Source organism: Carassius auratus, chromosome 19 (assembly GCF_003368295.1).
Source record: "Carassius auratus strain Wakin chromosome 19, ASM336829v1, whole genome shotgun sequence".
NCBI lineage: Eukaryota > Metazoa > Chordata > Actinopteri > Cypriniformes > Cyprinidae > Carassius > Carassius auratus.
This window is the reverse complement of record NC_039261.1, coordinates 7,823,139-7,849,893: the sequence shown is the minus strand read 5'-3', so window position 1 is coordinate 7,849,893 and position 26,755 is coordinate 7,823,139. Positions and strand designations below refer to the sequence as shown.

The 26,755-nt window shown below is 38.9% G+C and overlaps 1 protein-coding gene across 3 annotated transcripts; it reads left to right on the top strand.

Moving 5' to 3' along the window:
- Nucleotides 1-508: 508 nt before the first annotated feature.
- ahdc1 (AT hook, DNA binding motif, containing 1) lies at nucleotides 509-26,309 on the top strand. 3 transcript variants are annotated; one of them, XR_003294439.1, is made up of 6 exons: nucleotides 509-1,214; nucleotides 3,549-3,634; nucleotides 19,201-19,235; nucleotides 19,403-23,860; nucleotides 24,032-24,601; nucleotides 25,044-26,309. XR_003294439.1 is itself a non-coding variant. In XM_026288638.1 (5 exons), the coding sequence occupies exon 4, from the start codon at nucleotides 19,591-19,593 to the stop codon at nucleotides 23,830-23,832; it is 4,242 nt and encodes a 1,413-aa protein (XP_026144423.1). In that variant the 5' UTR covers nucleotides 509-1,214; nucleotides 3,549-3,634; nucleotides 19,201-19,235; nucleotides 19,403-19,590; the 3' UTR covers nucleotides 23,833-23,860; nucleotides 24,032-26,308. The 3 variants fall into 3 exon arrangements, 1 of the variants encoding a protein (XP_026144423.1); XR_003294438.1 differs by having other exon boundaries at nucleotides 24,032-24,631; XM_026288638.1 differs by having other exon boundaries at nucleotides 24,032-26,308.
- Nucleotides 26,310-26,755: the final 446 nt, after the last annotated feature.

Sequence of the window (26,755 nt, the reverse complement as noted above, 5' to 3'; positions counted from 1 at the left end):
CTCCGTTTCATTGTACCTTCACAATAAAAGTGAATGAATGACAGAGTCTTTCATTTTGCCTTTTTCTTTTGTGTTCGATGGAAGGATGAAAGTCATACAGGTTTGAAACAACATGAGGCTGACGTGATACATTGTTGGGTGCATTACTGCTTCAAAAACTTACTCAGTTTTCAAGGCTCTTAAGTTTATGGCTTAATTTGCCATGAGATACACTAGACATGACTACATGTTCAAAGTCATGAGACAGCACCTCTATGCAGTTTTAGGCTTTCTGAGTGAATGAGTTTGTATGTACTTTCTTAAAGGGATAGCTCATACAAAAACACATTTTTTATCATCATTGCTCAACCGTTTTTCTCATTTTGAACATTTGATAATATAATGCAATTCCAAAATTGTTACCAACATTCTTCAAAAAAAATCTGTTTCAAATATCTGTTCTGCTTATGTACAGCTTACCTTTAATGTAATGAAAACCCTTTGTGTCACACACGCAGATCTAATTGCATTTCTTCAGAGCCCCGACGCACTGTCTGGTTATTATATATTTGATGCAACCCATACGCACACCGTGAGAGAGAGAGAGAGAGAGAGAGAGACTGAATGAAGTCACGATGAGCAGAACTTCAGTACCCAGAGTCCTCCAGAGCAGGAAAAAAATCTAGACACAAGAATCTACGGAGGCCCGGATGCCCCTGTCGACAAGGCACGTCTACAGCCCTCTCTGACTAGATTCCTCCGAGTTGGTTTGCAGAGGGCGAGAAACGGCGCAGAACGGCGCTCATTCCAATTTCTCGCGCTCGCTGCACTCCCGGGGCGCTCCTGTGACAAACTGCGGTACTCTGTTACTACAATTTCAGTTTTTTTCTTATCCGACGTGGTGACAAGAACCAGCGAGTTTCCCCTTCTTCCCCTGCAAATATTTTTGTGCGTTTTTTCAGTTTTCTTTTTTTTTTTTTTTAAAGAAAGAAAGAAAAGAAAACAGATGCTGAATAGCCTGCTTGGCGTCGCAAGACTGAAGAGGACTGAGATGACCAAAACCTCCGACAATCATATATAGTTGTTGTGTGTTTTTTTTTTTTTTTTTCACAAACACCTCTGCTTTTAGGATGTTGCATGTCACCAACCGTTCCATGATCTAGTCGCGAGACGCCTGAGGAGCGCGTGAGGAGCGCAACACCAACAGCTGCAGCAGCGGAGCTCGGCGCCTCCCGGTGAGTGCGCGCGTCTGGCTTCACAGCCAAAATTTGCATAGTCTTCCCCTGCGCCGCGCCGCATTTCACGAGGGTTTGTGTTTTCTATTGAAGGATTTTTTATTAACCTCATCGCTGCCATTCATTGAGCTCGCGATAGGTCACTCGCATTCACTCACGAGCGCGCGCGCACACGCACTCCATAGGTACATAGGTTACGCTCATCTATATTTCGACATATATTACTAGCTGTAGATTGCCATTATTTAATATCACAGACAAATTATATTTAGTTGAATAAATGAAATAGACTTTTTAATATAAGAATATATATATATATATATATATATATATATATATATATATATATATATATATATATATATATATGCTACACAAGCATACTCGTTCGTATAGGTAGGCTGTATGAAAGAAAATTTCCCGTTTGACATGCATATACTGTGAAACGTGAATGTGTCGCTGTAACACAGGACGAACATAAATGTAGTGCCCATTGACTACGGAATACTGATGAGTGATCATAAGTGGCTGTCGACTGACGGCATGTATGAGCGTCTGATGCGCTGGGTGATTATTATGGGGAGACGCCAGCAGCCTCGCGATCGCCAGTGACTGCACTTCTGATTAGACTGGCTAATTATTCAGTCTCTGTCTGTCAATTGTTTTTAATTTCAAAGTACTTTGTTGGCATGGTTGTTAAGCATACAATGCCAAACCATCAATACACATAATAAAAAAAATGACAATTTATATACATAAATTAATTTATGTAATAAAATGCCAGTCATGTTAATGAAGTCATGGTTTTAATATACAGTATAAACTAAAAATAAAAAATAAAATATAAAAAATATGCAGCCTCAATTAACATTCCAATTAATATGTAATATAAAATATGTTTTTAAACTAATCTCCTCTGCTGTTTGATATTGGGCAATGATGAGCAATGCAGTGGCGCGTTGGCGCAAGTCTTTCGGCTCTCGCTGTGAGCGCGACGGCGGCACGAGGATGTTTATGTTGTGACAGGCGCGATTATTCACGCCACACGCTTGGAACGTAACAAAACACGCGCGTTGCTCTGTCCCAAATACGCACATGGTGTGACATTACGGAAACGCAGATATTCCCAAAGACATGGGAATGCATTACTACATATAGTTTTCTATATAGTGCGTCATCGTGGAGACTGACAGGTAATGAGGTAAACTCATGCGTGAGGACGCGAAGTTCTCATTGAAATTATATGATGTTTATATAGGTGACATAGGCTATATTAGTTAAGAAATGTATTAATATTGTGTCCAAAGGGAAACACTAGGTTGAATAGGGAGTGGGGGAGTGTCTGTGCATGTGTTACTGTGTCCACCTGTCAGAGAGTGCTGGCTAGTCTTATAGCTCTGGTCTCCATGGCAATCTTTATTCTGTAAAGAAAGCTTGGTTTCCCACAACAGCTGGAAACCTCTGATTGGCAGAGGAGAGAGACACAGCATTGGCTCAAGCTGACCTTGGCCACAGCTAGTATATCGCACACTGCACACGCTCAGCACGAAAACACAGCTTTTCTCTCTTCCATCTACTTTTTCAATCCCTGCTGGCTGGCTGGAGCTGTTTTTTTTTTGGTGAGATTTTCACCTCTGACCTTGGTTCCTCAGTCTAGGGAGGAAGGGGGAGGCATTCGGTTGCAGGCTGCTAAGTTTATCCGCATCATGTGTGTGTGTGAGAAAGACAAAAAGACAGGGAGAACTTGTGAGCGAGGTTGATGGTGGAGTCGGTGCGAGACAAGGTGAGAGTGAGTATCTAGGGGTTCTGTATACCTGGCTGGTTTCTGTGTCTCAGTAACGAGCCGACTCTAACAGGAGACAGAACCAGCTCAATTATTAAAGAGTGAGAAAGAAAGGGAGGGGAGAAAAAAACAAGGGAGAGAAGAGAAGCAGCGGTAGACTGAGAAACACATATATATCACATAAACAGCAGCCTATGCATGCTGTGAGATACACAGATAGAACATCGCATACACAACTAAAGCTCATACCGGCCGCATCTTTACATTTTCCTGTTTTAAAACTCATCCTTTCAGAGCTTTCATGGAAGCCTACGCTTTTGAATGAATGGTATATCACTAACTGAATTGTGATTGTGAGAAAAATAAAGCAACCCATGGATTTTTACATTCATTATATTGTTGCCATTTACTGATAGAGTAGGATACAGTATGTTGCACATATATGCATGATTGTTTCCTGACATATGTCGTTCTCTCTCTCTCGCTTTCTCTATTCCTTCCTTTATCTCTCTCTCTCTCTCACTCTCTTGCTCTTCCTTTCTCTCTTTCAGGTAACAAACTGCCTGGCTAAAGATTGCCATGGAAACATGCAGTTTGAGAGTGAGATGAGAAATGATTGAGAGAATCAATGTCTAAGGTAAGTGTGGGTTTTCATTCCATACATCATTTAGGTCACATAGGACAGCCTGTTCAAATATGCTCATTGTTTTCAATTATGTACCTGAAGCACTTCCCATTTCTATAACTACATGAATGAAGGCTCTGATATAACATGTTTTTTTTGTATATGTTCATGTGCAAGTGAACCAGGCATGTTTGAGACCTGAATCAATCATGCTTTTTCTTCAGGGTTTTTTTTTTCTTTTCTTTCAGTCTTTTTATCCCTTGTGTTCCTTTTGGCATTTGAACCATACAAATAGACTTCACACTTTAAATTTTGCCAATCACATTCAATTTTTACAATAGTTTGTGAATTTTTACTCTATTCAGCTACATTTTATTGAAATTGTATATATTTCATAAAAAGTATAATAATGGTGAAGGCAGAAAAAGGCTTTTTCAACAATACCAGTTACTTCAGTGCTATCCGAAATATGGTGATAAGTATTGCGTCACAGAAGCAAAATCTTTCAGTTGTCATTCAAACTAAGATTTTAGGAGAACAGAGCATATTCCAGCTGGAATATAAAATATATTTTTTAAATGTAAATTATTTAAACGTATTATTCATAAAGATTACCCACTTGTATATGAGCATATGTAAACGGGGGCTGTTTGTAAATATGACTGCAGTATAGTGCAGTATATAAATGTATAGACTGCTATTTGCAGGTTGTGAAAGTATATCAGTGAATTTGGAATTTTTTGGATTTTTTTTTAAGTATTTCATTATATCATCATGTTTGATATAATCTTGCTTGTTTTTTGTTTTTGTATGATTTATTCATACATTTTTCAAAAAAGAAAAAAACACAAAAGAAAAAAAACAGATAAAATCAGAAAAATAAAAAATAACAATAATAATAATAATAATCATACAAAAATATCACATACTTTCATCCAACCCCACAGGTTGAGAACTTGTTAACAGACATGTTTATTATGACAAATTCCATGTCACTAATGGGGTATCAAAAAGTATCGTAATTGTTTTATAATTATAAAACGTTGCAGGTGTCACATTTGTACCATTAATGCATTATAATTTATGATAGATTCAATTATTATAAATATAATAAATTCACCTCAGTGGTAAAGAACAGCCATAAAGTTATAAATGTGCAGTAGGCTAAATCCTGAGGAGGACAGAATATTCTTGAGGATCAAATTAATCTGTTCAGGCTTCAATATCATGGATAAAACTGTCCTCCACCTGCTCAGGGGTCCACAGATCATCAATCCCATCTACTCTGTTCCACATTTACAGTACTCTGCAGCACTGTATCATTCTCGGGATTTTAAGGCATGGTGCTCTTTTAATGAAATCATTATTAAAATTGGTCGGAGTGCTAAATTTACATCAATGACCTCAGCTTTCCCACAAACGACTGTGGGTGTTGTTGTGTCAAGCAGCAAGCTTCGAACACCTGTTTGCCCGCCAGGATACTCTTGTAACGCTAGAGACTCAATTTGCTGACCCTATTGAATTATGCATACAGAAAATAAATAATACATAGATAGATAGATGAGAATAAAATAAACTAATTTACAAAAGAAGTATTAATATTCATACAATGTATGAAACTGTGATTGAAAAATCATTAAAACAGGATATGAATGCAGTCCCGGCTGATTGAGCAGATGTCCATCTCTCTATCCATTCTGTCTCTTTCTGTCAAATCTTTCTTTCTTTTTACCATCTCTCCATCTCCTGTCTTTTCCTCACCTTTAGACTGTTGCAGACTCTCTCACCCTCCCCCCGTTTCTCGTGTTCTATCTCTCTCTTGCTCTCTCTCTCTCTCTCTTTCTCTCTCTCTCTCTCTGTCTGCTGGAAGTTAATGAGCCCAGCTCCCCCTGGGGAACACACACTTCCTCTGCTAGAGACAGAGGAGAGAGCGAGTGAGATTACACAGTGCAGAGAGAGTGAGTGAGAGAGAGACATAGCAGAAAGTGAGAGATGGTGGGGAAGAGGAGGGGTACTGGGGGAGATAAGGGAGGAAGGAGAAAGAGCGAGCAAGAGAGAGGGAGAAAGAGATAAAGAAACAGAAGAAAGTGAGAGAGTGGGGGAAGAGCAGAGGTACTGAAGGCCGATAAGGGAGGAGAGAGAGAAAGAGAGACAGAGAGAGAGAGTAGGAGGGAGTGGAATTTTCTGGATATGATGATAGAGGGAGTGTACAGCAGAAAGATGGATGAGTGCACTACACACTCCCATCCTGAATGAGAAGGGGAGATTTAGACCATGGAAACAGGGATAGCGAGCGAGCGAGAGCATGAGCTGTGCTGGCTAAAAAGAAACAGATGCTTTTGAATAAAGCCCCTGTGAGAGAGAGACTGTAAGTGAGAGAACACATGGAAAAGTCAAGGGAATATCTGCATATGTGCATACGTATAATACATTTGTGTGCTTCTGAAGCAGGTCTTAACATGCTGTCAGTGTCTAGAGTTGGAATGTGCACAAGGCGGCCATTGTTGTTTAAACAGCCAGCCAGCAGCCCTTCTCCTTGGCAACGGGCTCTGCAGCAGCGTCTCCCACGGCAACAGTGGAACAGGGGTGCTGGGGGGGGGGGAGTCAGGAAGTCAGGGCCACAGTGGAGAGGCCCCTCTACAAAACACTGGCCTCAAGGTCTAACTCAATATGTGTGAGTGTGTGCGCCGTGTGCCCATATGTCTGTATGTGTAGGGTGTGTATGTGTGTGTGTTCGTAAGAGCCGGCGGGTGAGAGAGCGGCTGTGCATTAGACACAATCCAGAGAGGGATAGGAGAAGGTGGGTCAGAGAGGTATGCCAAAGCAGCCAGATTTGTGTGCAAAGAGACACACACCGGCTGAAATGACGAGCTGATTGGTTGATGAGCTGTTTACTGAATATCAGGTGTAAAGGGGAGATTAGGGCATGGATAAACACAACGTGAGAAGCAGATAAATATGAGTTGGATTATGAGAGAGAGAGGTGTGGATGGAGCGAGTGGACAGAGACACAGGTCTCTGGGATGAGAAGAGGTCAAGGTTTTGCTGCTTAGCCACTGATGGTAGATGTTAAAGGCATATTTCTCTGCTGGCTGCAATACAGAATTAGCCATGTATTCTGACAAAATACATTTTGTCAAACAGCATGTAAATCATTAATATTTGATTAGATAACATTAGGTGTTTTACCAGTGTCCAATTCTTGGGCTCTAAAAAGCATATTATTTTCCATGTCACAGCCTAAGAATGCTTGTGAATAGCTGAGCTATTGACATTAAGATGAGATGCTAAAAGCTTCTTCTGGGTAATATGGACCTACTAGATTTTAAATGCTTTGTTAAATTTAAATAAAGGTTTTAAAACATAAAAAAAAAATAGATTGGTCTCAGGACATGTTTTTGAAAATTAGTTTAAATTCTATTTTTTATATATATATATTAAAAAGGTAATTATTTTAAAATTGGAAGCAAATCCAAACTTACACGGAGAAAGCGGTTTCTGCATCAAACACTGCGGTAAATCTAAATAGCTCCTAAGGCAAGTTCATATCAAAATCAGAGCAAGTTTCTTCATAGTGTCCCCCAAACATAAATATACAATGTTCAAGTGCACATATTCCATTGCTTCTTCTTTAAATTAAAAATATTTATTAATAATACTGGCACTGTTACTGAGGTGTGTTTGATCATGAATGCAGTGGCACAATGGACTATTCAAATAAACAGAAGACAATGATAATATAAATTTGAAGAGGAATATATATAAAGATACACACATGTGTGTGTGTTTGTGTGTGTGTGTGTGTGTGTGTGTGTGTGCTGGCAATCAATTAAAAAAGTTTTTTTTTTAAACTAAAAAAATTAAAAAGTCAATTTTATTATTAAAAAAGGCAATAGACTTTAAAAAATTACTTCTAATTTAAGTGAACTTTAAACAATCTTTACATTATTCTTGTTCCAATTATAATAAATGCCATATTTTGCTTATTGTGTATAAATATACAGAAATTGTTTAAAGTTATCAAACACTAAATTCTAAATTAAATATGATATAGATGAATCCTTAAAGGTATAAATGTTATTTCCTTTTCTTCCTTTAGTTTTTCTTTAATTAACAGACATCACAGCAGAAGGGTTATTAGGTTATTTAGCTGCTATTTATTTAAGAGCTGCCGCTGCTGAACGTGACATGGATTTGACATCCATTGTATTTTCTTATGATCATTTTCATGATAGTCTAATGATAAAGAGTTTTTTTGTCATTGGATCATAATAAAAAAAAAATACAGGGCGTCTTTTTGTCTTTGTCTCTACTCACATTGTAATGTTCATTCATCTCCACCTTATTTTCAACACTGAAGTAAACCATTTCCTGTGAATGTGCAAGACTTCCAATTCATTAGACGCTCCACTCAAAAACTGTAAAAATAGGGCACAGTGTACTGTATTAATATAAATTTTGTGTTTTGATTTTTTACATTTTACATGTATTGTGAATTTTGGATTGCATTGCATTGTGTTTCATAATTGTGATTTAAATGGAAAATGAATGAATAATGTCTTGGCAAAAATGACCAGTACGTTCCTTTTTTATGGTGTTGGTAAATAACTAGAATAACAAAGTTTCGAAAACACTATAACTATTTGTGCTACAAACCAGTCTGCTTATGATCATGATAATAAAACAAGAATAATATGAAAAAAAAATACTAATTTGCAATATCCAGCAGTTTAATGGACTGGTTTTGTATAGCTAAAATAACTGAATGTGGATGACACTGAAAGCCTTGCACATTTAAGTTAAAATGCTCATTCCTGCTGTTTCCTTAAAATAAGGAGGATAGTGAGTGTTGTTTCTATTCCTTTACCTTTGCACAGCTTTCCATTCCTGTTTTGTTTAGTTATTCATTCAGACGTGAAGTGTGAGTGACTAGTGCTCAAATTAAGACACGCCATGTGCAGTTTCATCTACACATGATGTACAAGGAACAGGAATGCCCTTGTATTATTTCTGGTACCTGATTTAGCTGTTTAGTACTCAACTAGACTAAATGATCACAGTGCACGTCCCCAGTATGTCTACCAAATACTCTGTCTCACTCATTCCTTCTGCCTCACACTTATAGCTGCTGTTGGATGGCTGTTCCCAGCTGGTGCTGTGGTCATATGACCAAGCAGAGGGGCGGGAGGTCAGGATTGTGTAGTCTCTGCTCCTCTTAAAATAACCTAGTAGACAAGCACAAGAAAATAAGGAAAGCAAAAAGTAAGAAGGAAATACAATGAGGAGAAGTGCATGCGTGTGTTTTTGGTTGGGCTGAGTGTTGAATGCAGTCTCTGGTGATGAAGATTATAAGGAATTTCTTGCAGCTCGGGACGAGAGAGTGTTCAAATAAAAGAAAGTGAAAGAGAAAGAGGGAGCGAGTGAGAAAGGTAGAGAGGGGAGGAGGGAATGAGGGGTTACAGAGAGGGAAGATGAGGAGATGCGGGAGATATTAAGAATGCAGATGAGAAGGAAGAAGAAGAAAGTAGAGGAATGATGGAGGCATTGAAAGCAAATGAGGGAAACCAGAAGAAAGACAGTGAGCTGCCTGTTGGAACCATTTTAAGGCATGCACACGACTTAATTATGCTCCTCCTGTTATACCTCTGTTTGGCCGAATTCTAAGGCAGCATCACGCGTTTCCCCAGTTGAGAAGAAAACCCCACAATGCACTGTGATGAGTTCTGTGAAAAACTGTCAAAAACTCATAGAAATGTTGTTCAAAATCAACATAAAATTCATTGGATATTAATTTTATCATTTCATTTTATTACTAATATAGTTGGTCCTGTGGCTCAGTGGTAGAGCATTGCATTAGCAGTGTAGAAGGTTGTGGGTTAAATTCCCAGGGAACACACATACTAATTAAAGAAAATAATAATGTATAGGCTGAATGCACTGCAAGTCACTTTGGATAAAAGTGTCTGCTAAATGCATAAATATGTAATAAAGATTGTTCAAGAGAAATGTATACTATTTAATTAGGATAGATCTTTTAAATTGATTAAAAGTGACAGCAGGACTTAAAGTTCTCCGGCACCGTGCCGGATTTTCGGCGTGCCCACCAATGTTATGAGAGGAGTATCTTTCACTCTCAACCAAACTAACATTACTAGCCAATCAGAATGATTTGCTCTTTTTAACACGAGATGTGCATAATAGCAGAGTCGTAGCACTGATGAATGGAGAAGCGCGACAAAAAATTACCTGAAAATGTCCTGTAACACACATGATCTATTAATGGTAACTAACTGGCAATTTACCAGTAAAGACCGTATGTGTGGAAGGGGCTAAACTCTTCCTCTGTACATGCACTGAACTTGAATTAACATTCATCTGGAAAAACAGTGTGCATTATCTCACTAGATTTGCTACATAAATCATTCATAAACCTTTGCCAACACAGGAGAATACATCAACCTATGTCTAAATATGCCATATTTTGTACATATCGATTTCAAAATAAAGGTTTCTGCATGTGGCCAAAAATTTAAATAGAATGGATTTAATCATTTAATCACGCTGTGAAGTGAAGCGTCACCAGGCCGTTGGCGCTCTCTGCAGTTTTTTAAATACATAATGTACTTAAAGGGTTAGTTCACCAAGATAGCAAATTTATGTAATTAATAACTTACCCTCATGTTGTTTCAAACCCGTAAAACCTCTGTTTATCTTTGGAACACAGTTTAAGATATTTTAGATTTAGTCCGAGAGCTCTCAGTCCCTCCATTGAAGCTGTGTGTACGGTATACCGTCCATGTCCAGAAAGATAAGAAAAACATAATCAAAGTAGTCCATGTGACATCAGAGGGTCAGTTGGAATTTTTTGAAGCATCGAAAAATACATTTTGGTCCAAAAATAGCAAAAACGACGACTTTATTCAGCATTGTCTTCTCTTCCGTGTCTGTTGTGAGAGAGAGTTCAAAACAAAGCAGCTGGATATCCGGTTCGCGAACGAATCATTCAGTTCACCAAATCGAACTGAATCGTTTTAAACGGTTCGCATCTCTAATACGCATTAATCCACAAATGACTTAAGCTGTTAACTTTTTTTAATGTGGCTGACACTCCCTCTGAGTTAAAACAAATCAATATCCCGGAGTAATTCATGCACTCAAACAGTATTGACTGAACTGCTGTGATGAACACAGAGCCGAGCCAGATAACGAACAATAGACTGACTCGTTCACATACTAAATACTAAATACTTTAGTCATACTAAAGCTTTTCACTTAGGTCTATTTGTGTTACTAAAAAATATCAGATTACTCCATTGTCAAAATAATCAGTAGATTAATTGATTACCAAAATAATAATTAGTTACAGCCCAAGTTTAGTTCAAATATTTCTAAATACAACTTTGTTGTTTTACTTTTTGTAATTAAAATACAAATATTTTGTCATTGAAAATGTCTTTAAAAAATAGTGTTAAAATATTCTAAAGTTCTAGTAAACCAAGTATCTGTATTTTGTCTCATCTAGTGAGCTAAGTGTATTGTCACACACCCTAGTGTCGATAAGCAGTGATACAGCTCATAATTGATATAGCTCCAAGTGTATGATACAGCTTTCATTCTTCAGTCAACCATATATTCATGAAAAAGAAAATCAGTAACTTTGCCATAGTATCCTTTCAAATGTTAAAGTTGCCACAGTCAAAGCATGCTTTGTACTGTATATGTTGCCCCGCCCCAGAAAATAGTTCAGGCTTAGGATGTTTTTTTGCTTTAACCCCTAATATTACATTTGTAATACTACAGATGATTTCTGTTTCAAATAAATGTTGTTCGTTTAAACTTTCTATTCATCAAAATCCTGAAAACAATGTGCTATGGTTTCCAAAAACAGTTTCTGTTTTCAACATTGATAATAGAAGGAAATGTTTCATATTAGATATTAGAATGGTTTCTAAATGATCATGTGACACTGAATACTGGTGTAAAGATGTTGAAAATTCAGCTATGCCATCACAGAAATAAATTGCATTTCAAATATATTGAAATAAAAATAAGTTATTTTAATTTGTAATAATATTTCACAATATAACTGTTTTTGCTCTACTTTTTATTTACTTAAATTATTGCAGCCTTGGTTAGCATAAGATACTTTTTTCAAAAACATTATATCTTACCAACCACAAACTTTTGAATGGCATTGTATATTTATGGTTAGTAGAGTGTTGTGTTTTTTTAAATTCACTTTTATTGAACCGAGAGTTGCTTTTATGCACTTAACATGCAGAACACTATTTATGAAGCATCGAGTTCCTGCCTAGTTGGGCTTTCCAAAGCAATTACTTCTGACATGGGTTATTAAATTATAAAATTAAAGAAAGGCAAACTTTGCATTAACTTAAGACAATATCACATTCATTTTACACACACTTTATGTGTGTTATTCACACAAATATACATACTTTTTCTTCTTTCTCTTTTAATATCATTATTATTATTTTGCTCAAACACTACAAAAAGGGTTACACACATGGAAATGGCGAACATCATGTTTTGAGGTTTGTGGCACTAAAAAGTCAGTAAATCCCTGACTTATGAGGTTCCAGTTAGGATGCTGACTATGTAGGCACTGAGGCAGCTGACTAGGTTTTGGAACAGAGCTTATTGTGTGTGTGTGTGTGTGTGTGTGTGTGTGTATGTGTGTGTGTGTGTGTGTGTGTGTGTGTGTGTGTGTGTGTGTGTGTGTGTGTGTGTGTGATGACAGCTGTCTTTCTGCAGAGTGTCACTGGAGTGTCTCTGTGGATCTTATGACCCACTTCTACCTCTCCCTTACTCTACCTCTCTCTCTCTCTCTCGCTCCTCTTTCTCTCATTTCCCTCTTCTCCACTGCCTTTTCTTACCACCCCCCCCCCTTCTCTCTCTCCCCACTCTAAGCTTTCTCCTACATTCTCTCACCCTATCTTGCTTTAACTTTCTCTGTTTCTCTCTCTCTCTCTCTCTCTCTCTCTGTCACTCGCCCTCACACACTGTCGGGGCTGCTGCCTGTATCTTAGCAACAACTGCACTCTCATTTGAACTGAGTGAGTGCTTTTCCCTAACACACCCACTGACACACAGACACACACTTGTGTAAACACACACACACACACACGCACCAGCACTCTTTTGCACTTTTGTACCCAGACACATGACACACATCCCAGCGCAAACACATGTGCAAACATACTTGCACTTCACACTCAAGAAAAAAAAAAAAAGTTGATTGTGAGATACAGACCAGACAATGCATGGGTGTGTTTGTGTCCATGTTTCAAAGAGTTTTTGGAGTACTTCCAATCACTGCATCATTCAGGTTTTGTTGTACCTATATGCTATAATCAATTTCATATAGTTCAGAGGAGAACAAGATCACTTGCACTATGTGTTGGATATATATTTATTTATTTATATAATGTTCTATTGTTTATATGTTGCTTATGAGTTATTTCCCCTGTGTGTTTGATGTAATTGGCTTTCTGCTCGTCATTTAGGCTATGATTGGTTGAAATTTCATGAGATCCAAAATAAATACCATTCTGATCATTTAGTTATGTTGCAGTATGAGTCAACGGATAATCTTGTTTTGTGCTGTGGTATTTGTTTACAGCATGGCTGATTTTGCCAATGGACAGGTGGGCATCAATGTAGACTTTCATGTCTGTCATTGGACAGTGAATCTGAGGCATCTGTGTGATTGGCTAAATGTTACCAGCTGTTTGGATCCCCTGGGGAGGATTCCAGCAGTTAAAAGGATTGGAGCAGTGGAGAAAGAGACAAAACGTGTGTGGAGAATCGAAAAAGCATAAAAGTGGAGGAAGGCAAAGAGAGGGAGCTGCAGTAAGAGAAGTCAAATACATTCTAATTCAAATACAAAAGAGCTTAAAATCACACAAAGGGGTTAAGGGATGGATTTTCTCAGAGGAGGCAAGGGAGGCACACAACATTGGAAAATGAAGAAAATATGACTAATAAAACGCAAAAACAAATCTGAGATCAAATTGTGAGTAAACCACTCATCATTTTGAAGTTACTCTGTCAAAAAGCGACATCAGCGGATAATGTTTCACAGTAAAGCATGGTCTCTTTTGTTTCCCTTTAAGCTCATTGTTAACAGAGGATTTGTTGATTATTAGGGTGTAAGGATTGGTATTATTCTAAAATGTTACATAAAATAATAGTTAGACAGTAGAAACACCCCCACCCCCCCAAAAAATTTTTTTATTACAATCAAAATTTCAATTTTAAAAATGAATTTAGGCATCCCAACATGTATGAAACAGTATGTAAAATCGATATTCATTTTGTGATGTTTCAGTGTTATTAAATTTTAAGTGTTCAATATATATTTTCAGTGAGTGGAAGAAAAAGGCAATCTAAAAATAGAGGAAATTAGCATGTGCAATTAAATATTCAATATTGTTTAATTGTAAAAACTAAATCTATAATATCTGCCAATAAACAATATGGTACATAGATGTGTGAACTTGAAACTTTTAATTTAATTTAAGTAATAAAATGTGTATATTAAAAATAAAATTACAAGTAAAATAGTAAATGGTCAGTGTTTGATTTACCTTTAATCTGTAAACTGTTTAAACAGCACTATTTTTCAAACCCATGTAGGGTCCTTGCTTCCTCTTTTCAGTAACATACCACACACCACTAGTTTGGAAAGAGTGAAAGCCACATTTAATTAGTACACAAAGCAGACCACTGCTAGCCTCACTCACGTCTACTCTCTCTCTTCACACACACTCATCACTGACTTAATCCAGCTCACTAGTCCGTCCTGGCAGGCAAAGATGTGATGGTGCCAGAACTGTGAGAGAAGAGTAGGAGAAGCTCCAGACATTCAATCTCTCTCTCTCTCTCAAACGCTTAGGAGGAGGAATGTGTGTGAATATCTGAGAGACTCTGTGTGAGCGATTCGGTGTGTGCGTGACTGTAATTAAAGTGCTGTTCTGCAGTTGTGCTTGTTCCTGTCTTCTGTGAGACTGATGCTTAATTAATGAGTGGTATTAATTAGAGAAAGAGAAGGAGAGAGAGAGAAGGAGTCGGAAAGCAAATTTAAAGTGTGAGCAAATTAGAGAGATGACATTTAAGGGTGATCTAAAAGCTATTGGTTTGTATGCACCTACCTGTTGACCCTCGGACAACATCCTCTGCATTTGATTCAAGATGCAGATATATTATACAGGGCTAAGATTTAAGACAAGAACACACATGCTTGTTAATGTGATTGTCTGATTCTCCTTTCTGTTTCTTCGCTATTTGGACTGGACTTGACCATTGTAGTTGGCGTTAAAGCATGAACAAGGGATAGTTCACCCCAAAATAAATATTACATCATCATATATTCACCTTCATGTCATTTTATAGATCTGCAAGACTTTCACTCTTTTTCAAAACACAAGAAGATATTTTCTGTTTGATTTGAAAAACAATATTTAGTCTGTACATGAAAGTCAATGAATGAAAGACATGCAGGTTTGAGTTAATAAATTATATGGATAAAAAAGAATAAATGATGACAGTGTTTCCAGTTATGTCATTAAATGACACCTTGTAAATGATTTGTCCATAATTCCTGCCTTGAGTTCTTGTTTGGTGTACAATGAGTATGCAAAATGGATTAGATACCAAGCCAATAGATGCCATGTATGATAATCGGCAAGTTGATCTTCAAAGACCTTGATTCTCTTGTTTTCATTGTTCGAAATGGTGTCAAGTAGATTAAGGCCTACAGAGAAGTAGTCAACATCACAGGGTATGGCCATTAGAGGAAGATTTCACAACAGAATACTTCAAATAGTAGAAAAACTTCTTCAGCTGGCACACAGATTCGACTTGACCTTCAAACAAGCTTTCACCGTTTATTGCCCACCCAATGAAAGGGTAATATGTTTGAAGACCCAAGTAGACACCACTGCTGAGAGAGACATAAGTGCAGGATAGTAGCCGAAACATGCCTGAACATGCCTTAACAGCAATCCTTCTGATGACCAAATCAGACCATTTTGGTACAGTACATCATTGCTATGTTTACTGACAACAAAATGAAGCTTTCACAGAGGAGGAGAGTCAAACACAAGAGAGTTTCATTGATGTTTTGGATTGTTTTGTTGCCCTTGGCACTGTGAACATGTGCATGCTTTCAAGATGTCAGACGAAGACTGAAAAATGTTGGAAAGCACTTTTGAAAGAAGTGTCAGAAACTTGGTATTGAGTGAAGGTCATGGGCCTTCCAGCAAATACAAAAAATAATTGTTCTGAAGCAACTAGCAATGTGTTCAGATCTAAATCTCCCTGAAAACCTGTGAGCAGGCAGTGCTGAAATCTGGGAGAATTAAAGCACAAGAAGATCAGGCCAAACTGGCAATACAGTAGTGTGGGAAGCTTATCCATGGCTCCAAACACTTGATTGCAGCAATTCTGTTTGTGCCACAGAATATTAAGTATACAGGAAAAATGCTGTTTTGTTTTCTAGGTGGAATAAATAATTATGTGCATCAAATGTTAAGTTTTAGCAGCTCTTGTATTGAAATAAAGGATTATGGAGACTAAATACTTTTAGTATTTACTAAATACTGTGAGTTATTATGTGCAAGGGTGCATGTTTTATGTATATTTGTCTCAGTTTCAGTGTCTTCAAGAATGCAAGTGTGGCAGCTTGTTCGGCACCATGTACTGTAGCACATGTTTCTGGTTCGCTCGCTCACTCTCTCTTTCTGCACTTTCCTTATCGTTGCCAGTTAGTAATAAAAACCATGTGGAGCAGACTGAGAGATGGATAGAACAGTATTGTGTGTGTGTATGTGTGTGTGTGTGTGTGTGTGTGTCCATCCCCTGGACTTACTTACATCACTACAATGTTTATCACAAATTAAATGCAATTCTTGTAGGAATAGTTCGCCAAAAATGAAAGTTTTGCCATCATTTATTCACCCCAGTCTCATTTCGATCCTGTTGTTCTAAAAGCAATATGAGAAGTTAGTCTGAATGTCAAGGCTGCTGTTTTCTATATGAAAGGTTTTATGCACACACAAAAACATTATATTGCTTTAGAATAGACTTGGTATATATCACAAGTGTAATCTGTATAGGATTTATTTATTTATTTATTTATTTATGCCGGTCATGCAGTATCCATTTTAATTCTGCCTAGGATATAATTTTCTGTTTCATAAAAAAAAAAAAAAAAAAAAAGAAAATAGACGGTTGGAATGACATGGAAGTTCAAATGAAAACTTTTTTTGTAAGCACTTCTTTCCTTCATTTTTCAGATATCCATTTGAAAAATGTGTTTTTCACTCTAAATTCCCCTATTTTACTTTTTCTTCATTCACATATTCTCTCATCCTTCCATCTCTTTCTTCAGGAATTCTATATCCCTCTGCATCCCCTTCCTCTCGTCTCTTTGCTGCCCCCTGCTGCCATGTCCCAACTTCTCTGAATTTTTGCCTTTTATCTGCAGGTTGTATTTTTTGTGTAACTCACTAACGTGTGTGGTGTTTTTATGTAGATTCTTGTTAGTGAGAGCTGAATAATAAACTTGTTGAAACTTTTTATTAAGATTTTGCATTTTAAATTATATTCTCTATTTAATAATGGTTTACTGGCCCAAATTTTCAATCAGCGACAATGTAGACATTTTAAAATAATTTAATAATACATTTAATAATACTTTACATCAAATTATGTGAAAATATATCACAATGTCTAATAAAAACAGTGTTAGCAAGGCCTCATGACCAGTGTTAAAATCCAACAATCAAATAATTTGATTTATTTTCATAATTTTCACAACTCACACATGCATGTGATGTCTCCAACATAACAAGCAAGCTTGGAATATGGAAAAGCTTACATTGAGCATATAGAAATATTGCAATATATTAATTTTGTCAGGAAAATAGAGGATCTGAACACTGTTGTGTTGTGGCTTTACTTTACTCTGGCATTATATCCCAACCACATCCCTCTGATCAGGATGTGGTACATTATATTATTATAATTACAAATATTTTTGGAAAATTAAACAGTTACTTCATATCTGATTTGATAAAATACATAAGGAAATATAATTGTATATGTATAACAGATAAATTACAATTAGCCTCAAGCTACACGACAATTAAAGCTGCAGTAGGTAACTTTTGTAAAAATATATTTTTTACATATTTGTTAAACCTGTCATTATGTCCTGACAGTAGAATATGAGACAGATAATCTGTGAAAAAATCAAGCTCCTCTGGCTCCTCCCAGTGGTCCTATTGCCATTTGCAGAAAACCATCTGCTCCCGGTAAGAAACAACCAATCAGAGCTGCGGTCCGTAACTTTGTTTGTGTTCAAAATGTAGAAAAATGTATATAATAAGCGAGTACACCATGAATCCATTTTCCAAACCGTGTTTTTAGCTTGTCCTGAATCACTAGGGTACATCTATAATAGTACATCTAAATAGGGTACATCTATATATTCAGACTATTTTAGATTGCTTCGGGGATACCGCGGCGGACCCAGTACCTTTGTGATTCTTCATAGACATAAACAGAGAGAAGTAGTTCCGGCTACAATGTTCTTCCGCAAGACGCAAACAGTTCTGTTTATTAACCACTAGAGCCTCAAAAGTTCCCTACCGCAGCTTTAATGAGATTAATACAAAACTTCTACTTGATTGTTACTATTGAGTGTTTGTAATAACTTCTGACTGCGATCCAATGTGGATTTTGGTTAAATGGTGAGGCAGAAATTTTATGTGGAAGATACACAGTTACAACTTCTGTGTTGCGTAAAGAAAAAGTAATGTAACTAGTTACCGTTGTCAGAAAGTAATAAGTAAAGTAACAATATTAATTTTGAAAGGAGTAACTAGTAATGGGTAATCCAAAATTCAAGATTCAAGAACTTTATTGTCATATGTACTAGAGTACAATTAAATTTTTACTTTTTTTTTACTCCTCTTGAGAATGACAGGGTAGAATAGGAACACATATAACTTACACAGGCAATACAAAATACATAAAAAAAAAAAAAAAAAAAAAAAAAAAATTAAATAAATAAATAATAAATTGCAGAAGGCAAACATTTATTCAACAAATACTTTTTTTAATTGTAGATTTAAACACATTTCACTTTGGACATTTTTCAGCAGTTTTTAGAAGATGTCAGTAATTCTCTTTTTTCTGTTCATTTGAAAATTCAGACTTTGCCCAAAGGATTTTTAAGAGACAATTGTTTCTGGATTATTGCAAGAGATCACAGATGTTAAACTGTGTTCAAGACTTTGCCTGCCTGTTATTTTAGTTATTTTTCTGCACTAAAAGTTGACCTAAAATGCTTTAAATTTCCAAATGTAAAGTATATAGAACAGTTGTCTATCCAGTGAGACATATGTCGTATTGCCATAGTGAGGCCTGCAATCTATTGCATTGGAAAGGAAAACTATGTAACCATGGTTACCGTTCCACTCATATTCTATTGCCATGGTTACAAATGTTCTCTAACTGTATCGCCATAGTGACAAGTGTCCTTTCGCCCACAGGGATAACACAAAGCATGGCCACAGCAGCAGACATGGTAAGAACAACTGCAGTTATTTCAATAGCATTTTCAATTATGTTGTACCTTAATTGTTTGCATTCCTCAACAGTAAGTAAATATGAACATCACTTTTTGTGTGTTTTGTCCCCTTTATCTTGGGAAATAACCTGTTGTCTGCACTTATGAAAACTGGGGATCCCAAGACTATGTGAAGCCTGATGGTCCAATTCATTCTGGCTAAGAATTACATTGAGAGGAAAGAGATGAAACAACCTACCAGCTAAACTGGACCCAGCTCACAATTAAACTTAACACGGAACCATCACTGACACACACATATATATATATATATATATAAATACGAAACTTCTGATCTGCAATTTTGAGGGTAATGAGCCATCTGTCAGGTCGCCTGCGCTCTGGAGGTGTTCGTTTGACTTGTGAGGCACTGGCTGACAAGGACTGCAATGATGATGAGGGCCCCTCTTTGTGGGAGGGGGATGAAGAGCCTGGGAGCACATCTGTACGACCCACTGACTCTAACCCAGCCAGCTCACTACATCACAGCTTTTATTCACCTCCCTCTTTAGCTAATGGTCTGCGGAACCATGAAGAGCAACTTCGATGCAGAGCGAGGAGACGTAGGCAGACAGATTATGTGGAGCAATTACACACAGAAGAACAATTGCTCATCCAGCAAAACACACAACCACAGATGCACACAACACAACACTCACACTCACTCACACAGTCAAGCACACTCCTGCAGCCTCATACCCACATTCCAATGGATACACATATGTGGATGGACACAAACACGTTAACACACAAGCGCACACAGAAAGGCATGTGCACACCTACAGACACATGCTCCACACTTATGGAGCAGGACCCTTCCCTGATTCCAGAGGACTTGTCTTTACCTTCCAAGACTGACACACATAATGTACATGTTCAGTCAGCCCCTTTGTTACCCACCACCCTTTCCCCAAACAATTTGACACCTCCCCAATACAACCCTTCCACTTTACCCAAGGAGGAGACTGAACATAATTCAACATGTAAGCCAGAAATGGATCACACCAGTGACCTAGACCACATTCATATAACAGGCCAAGCTAGTGTCATGACCTCTGTGGAGGCTGAAAGGAAGTATACCCTGCGGAGCTCTGGCCGGCCACGTTTCCCCTGCCATCTTCGTAAATCATCTCGCTTACGTAGAGCTGCTGAGGAAAACATGTTCAAAAGGGAAGTGGACCAAAAAGATGAAGAAGAAGAGGAGAATAGAGTCTGGAGAACCGAGGACATAAGGCCAATGGAGGAGCTTGCCCCAGATGTCTGTGATCCTGCCTCTTCATTTGAGGTTTTACCATTGCCAGCCATGTCAGCAGGTATAACACCAAATCTTAGCATGAGAACATCAGAAGGAGAGAGCATTGTTACTCACCACTCAGTTAGAGGGAGGCGACAAGGACGTTATTTAGGTGTGAGGAAGATTGTGGTAAAAGTAGCCAGAATACCTGTTCACATGAGCCGACGACAGAAAAGCTACAAAATCTCATCCCTGGAGCCAGTGTGTGCTGGACCCTGTGGTGAAGGGGTCACAACAGGAGAGGGGCCTGATGCTGGTTTAGGAGGTGAGCCAGGACCTAATGTTTCAAGAGAGCCCACTGCACTACTTCGCATGAAGAACAATGGAAAGAGTGTGATGGTGATGTTTCCACCTGGAGAGCTTCCTGTAATCCTGAAGCGACGCAGGGGACGACCCCCTAAACAGGCATTACCAGGCCAACCTGACATGCATGAGACCAGAGTCGGAGCAGCCAGTGCTGCAGAGCCCAAAAAAATCCGGAGGCGGCGAACAGTAAAGCTACCATCTCCGCAGCCCTCATATGTTAATGATACCAATGATGTTAAAGTAGAATATGCAGATGTCCTCTCCAAATTGGCCTTCTTGAACAGACAACCTCCCAGCACAGGCCGCTGCTCTCCTCCACGCTGCTGGACCCCAACTGAGCCTGAAACTTTTCACATACCACCAGAAAATCCATCCCTTTCCACTCTTTTGCACCGCCTCACAGGATTCCGCAGGAGAGGTGGTCGTGCAGGCTGTATGGGGAGTAGAGGCGGGGGAGCAGCTGGATCCTCTGACTCCTTTAAGAGGTCATTCAGTGACTTCTTTGAAACAATTGGCAAGAAGCGGAAGGTACCTGCATCTGAACCAGGAACTCCTCGAAAAAGAGGCAAGGGTGTTGCTGGGGGAATAAGTAGGGCAGCTTTATGTGACTCTGCACAAGGTGAGAAGGTTAGAAAACGCAGATCAAGGAAGAATGGGGCTTTAAAAAATGGCCCAGGTGCACAAGACCATGACTGGCAAAATGAAAATAGTAGCTGGATAAGGAAAGGTGACAGAGATATTTCTGAGAAAGCAGGCAGTTATCAGAGCCCTTGTTCTCCTCGTGGAAGTTTTCAAAGCAGTGAGGCTTGTAAGGGGGGGATGTACCACAGCCCCGGTATGAGAGGGGTAGGTAGCGGAGAAGAGTCTCAGGGAATGTTTGCAGGATATTTTCGCTCTCTTCTGGATTCAGATGACTCGTCTGATCTACTTGACATCTCTATGTCCAGCCCTGCTGGACGCCAGGAAAGCCGTAAGCTCACCCCAGGATATGAGGGTGGCAGCCCTGGTGCAGCCCACCGTTGGTCTCCTGCCTTTCCTAAAAGAAGTCCTAAAGGAGCAGCCTGTCTTGGGGAAGGGGGGCCATTACCCTTACCCCAAACACAAGGCAGCTCGACAACTAAACCCTCATATTCATACAGTGTCTCACAGACTTCTCCCACCCCATCCTTCCCTAAATCCCCTGCACTCTTGCTTTCCCGTTCACCCAGCTCCCCACATCCATCTGGTGGTTATCCTCAATACCCACCTAGTTATAGTGCTGGGGTTCCTCAAGGAGGAAGCATTTACCCCCTCCCTCAACAGCAGCAACAACAGCAAAGGCCAAGTGACTGCAGCTTTACATATGGCACAAAAACTCCCTCTGTTCCCTCTGCACAGTGTCAGATGAGTTATTCAAACTACCAGGGTTCTGCTAAGCGCAATTATAGTGGATATCCAGGCCCACCCCATTCAGCCATACAGCGAGGGGACCCTGGTGCAACCTCACCAGGTGGAAGTTATATGTCAATGTCAAAGTCTAGCCCATATTCCTTATCCTCTTCTCCGCCTGAGGGTTGCCGACAATACACCTCTACAGCTCAGTGGGGATACAGACAAGGGGGAAATAACTGGGGTGGTGATGCATATGGTTCTCATCAGTTTCATGGTTTCTCTGACTATGTGGTAGCTGGAAGTGGATCAGAATCCAAAGACATTCTTGACATCTCAAACTACACACCCCAAAAAGCCAAACACCGTCCTTGCCCTGACACACTCTCTGAATCCTCGTCAGATTCTTCTCACACTGGTGGAGGAGGGATAGGTGTTGTGGGGGGAGCATTTCGCCCAAGGGATGTTCCTATGCCTGAGGGTCAGTCTAGCCTTTCAAGCCTGGAGAAGCTAATGCTTGACTGGAATGAGAATTCAGCAGGCCCTTCTTACAACTGGAGTCAGAATGTACTATTCCAAGGAGGGACGAAACCAGGTCGTGGGCGAAGAAAAAAGTCTGAGACACACAATGAGAAGGAAGCATGCTCTGTTCCCCCAGGATCACCTGCCAGCCCTCCTATGCAAGTGGGAGGGCCAAAACGTAGTGCTACAGGTGGTAGACAGCCAAGAGGAGCCAGAAGCAGGGGAGGTTTCTCTCCTTGCCAAAGAGATCGTCCTCCACCACCAAAAAACAAATCTCAAAAGCCTTCAGCCCCATCAGGGTCAGGGCAGATGGGTTCAGGGGGTGTATACCAGGAAGCATTGGACTACTACAGTGGAGATAGTAGTAGCCTGTCACCTCTCAGCCATGCCCCAGAGTCCTGTGAATACCCCTCTCCATATTCTGCCCATACTTCTACTCCCTCCTCAGATGAGAGATTTGCTAATGTCTACCCTCCAGACTCTGCCTCTATATCCCCCAGTTTATCAAATCAGGCAGATGCCTTAAAGCAGTACCCTAAACCTGGTCCTCCCTCACAGACTTATGGGCATGTTGCCAGGACTTTTAGCCCAACCCTCTCACCAACCCCTCGCATCTTGCCACAGTGTGGTTCTGCCATGAGTCCACATCGTATCCCAAAAGACCAGTTCTCCCAGTATGATTCCCCCAGTTACAGTGGCTCTCCCTGCTGGTATGGGCAAGGAGGAAGTGTTGCTAACAGCCCCCAAAACTATGAGGAACAGCGACCACCAGCAGTCTCTTTGCCCTCCCACAAACGAGACATGTCATTGATGGTCTCTGGGATGAGAGTTCCATCCCATTCATCCTACTCTTCCCCTTTACAAAGAGGTCCGTCCATGTCAACTTCTTGTGTGAGTGGGACTCTGGACTCTTCCCCTCAGCATGAAGAGATGGGTTACCATGGTAACTTGGACAGCTATGCACCCATTGGACACCGTTATGCACCCCAAACAGCCCGGGGAGGGGTACTCTGCCAGCTTCTTGACCAGCCCAGTGAAGAAGGCTTTACCGTCACCAGCCTGTAGTTGAAATTATCTTGGCATCCTTGAAGAGGTAAGATATTAATTTTGGGATAAAGTTCAGATAGTTTCTGTATGAAATTGTTCAAGTAGATACTTGAATGCTGCCACAAACTATATTGTGACTTAAGTTTTTGTCATTGTGTATTGAGACTAATCCTAATCCTCATTTAACTATTTTTTTTCTCTTTTCTTTTCTCAACAGATGAAATGGACAGTACTTTTCATATTTTTAATCTTTTTTAAAGGAAAAACTTTGGAAGACACTTACTGAGTTAGACTGAAGAGTTTCAGAGCTATGAACTAAATAAAGACTTCTCCAGCAGTGACAATCAAGATACAAATCCATACATATGGACACACACAGAAACACATGCACGAACACAAACTATGTGATCACAAAACATTGACATCTTTGCATATACCTTTCATACGCTGACTTGCAACTGCAAATGCACGCACAAAAATACAGTATTGCAAACTAATATTGCTATATAGCTTGGGCTAGGGACTTACTAAACAAATGATGGACTCTGTAAGTATCACAAAGAAACCAATTTGATGGAATGCAGGGAACAACCATGTCCCTTTCTTTTAGAGTGCAAATGTGATACACGCATACCCACATTTCAGTGATGCCCAAAAACTAAACCAATGTGAAAGAACACACAAAAGGTTTTTGTCTACATCCTGATCTTGCTCCTTCTTTCTCTGTGTGTTTTAGTCTCAAAGCCTCCTCTGCTTTTGTCAATGGGGAGATTACTTAATCCTAAAGGTCGGTCCACTCCTTCAGCATCCATAAATGGTGACTGCACAAACTTTGCTCTCTTCTCACTTAAGTTCAGCATAAAAAATAAAAAACAGCATTTGTACATAAGCTACTCAAATGGTTACATCACTTGAGTAGCTCACTGCTTAGAAAGATAACGAATCTCAGAGTCCTGCTGAAAGAGACATATGTTAAAGCAGCAATGTCATGACAGTGTTTTGGAACTGCTGTAAGGATACATGAGGGAAATACCAGTTTTATGTGGCTTCAAATTGTTCAGCTTGAGTTTGTGCAAGTACAGTTTAAGTAATCTTTTTTTATCATTGGCCTGGTCTGGGCCAACAGGAATGTGTCTAAATTTGATCCCTTCAACCGTTGCTCTGGATCTACAGCATGGTCACTTTGTGCCCAACATCCAACTCTCATCTGTGTGTTTTTATCACCACAGGAGGACAGACACCCATGCACTGCCCCAAACGATGCTGTCCTTGTCAACATGTTTAGAGGCCATGGCACTTTCCACCCTGGATTTGATGGCCCGGAACTCTGGGTGTGGACAATGCATATTCGCCTCCTCTTTTTCTTTCATCCCTCTGTTCGTATTTCTTGTGGTCCACTGTCGTACAGTGATTTTTTTGTGATGAAATATTGTATCTGTCTGTTCCATAAACTGTACCTGAGGTGAAAATATTTAAATACACATTCTGTTCTGATCATCGTTTAATTTTGTCCTGCCTTTACTATGTGGTTGGGGAAATACAATGAAAATGAAATAAGGTCCAATGGAGGCTAAGCAGGAAAATAAAAATACAATGGGTAAAAACCTCCAATTATTATGATTTTTACTAAAATGTTCAACAAAGATTGTGATCTCATTCAGATGACAGTCCAATTACATTTAATGGTTTGGAAAACTTTACTCTTCATATGATGTATGTTATATTTCGTTTCATATGATGTATGTTATATTTCGTAACATTTCCTTCCTCTTTTTTTCCTTCTGTGAGTGGTTTTGGTGCTTCTTTGCATTCTGGGCAATGCAGCACCACTCAGGCGTTTGGAATGAGGCAATTGTGCTTTTGGCGTCAGACATTCTAACAGAAGCTCAGATGAGTTCAGATAAGGACATGAGCAGTGATATGAGAAAGATGAAAGAATGGTTGTATGGGAATTATGAAAAGTAATTGAGTGAAGGAGGCTGTGAGAATTTTTATTTGTGTGGTATGTTTTCATTCTGTATTTTTTAATTGATCAGTTTGTTTGTAAATGTGTGTTACTGGGAGTATGTGTGGGGAGGGGTGTGATACTTACATTTCTCATCCCTTTGCTGCCCCACTGTGTTGAAAATTTGACAATATCGGACAATTACAACACGGTTATCTGCAACAGATCAACCCAAGGGACTTGCACATCTGAATACAAATGCTTGGCTTTTTGTCTATTATTATATTTTAGCTCTACATGGATGCATGGGAAAAAAAGAGAGAGACGTACTCTCTTCACTACCACTTTCTGTGCATTCTCTATTTTGAGTCAGTTGCTCGATATTTGTGTTGCACATGTCTGGTTGCAGATTTGTACTTCTGTTTATTGGCTATCACTTATATGTTTCATTATATATGCAGCAAAAATTGCAGCACCTGATAACAGGCATCGGGTTGCCATGTTGTTATATAATATTTAATTGTCCATTTGCATTTGCAGAAATACATAATTTTAAAGATAAAATAAAAAACTTAATGTTGGCGACTTGTCTTTCTAACATCCAACGAACCAACGTCGTCATAAACACTGCCAATATCAGATATGCATTTCCATTTGAATATATCTCTTGAATGGGCTAATAAGTTAGAATTTTAGAGGGCACAAAAAAAAAAGAAATTTCAGAAAGCAACACTGACCACAAAAAAAACTCTTGCTTTAAGAAACAAGCTTCTAATTTGATTTGTGGTTAAGGACTTTACATTCACCACTGAGGCTGCCATGTGTGAACGATGTGAATAGATCCATAATAAGCATCCAATGCTCATCCAGTATTCTCTTGCTTTAAGTTTTACCAAAAACTAATTGTTCATTAACAAATCACACAAGAAAAACGCAAAAGCAGCATGATATTTTTTTGATGGGAAAGCGACGTACAAGACACTCCTGGTTTACAAG

Coding starts and splice junctions, on each gene's coding strand:
- ahdc1 (XM_026288638.1), top strand. CDS start 19,591: ATGAGCCATCTGTCAGGTCGCCTGCGCTCTGGAGGTGTTCGTTTGACT.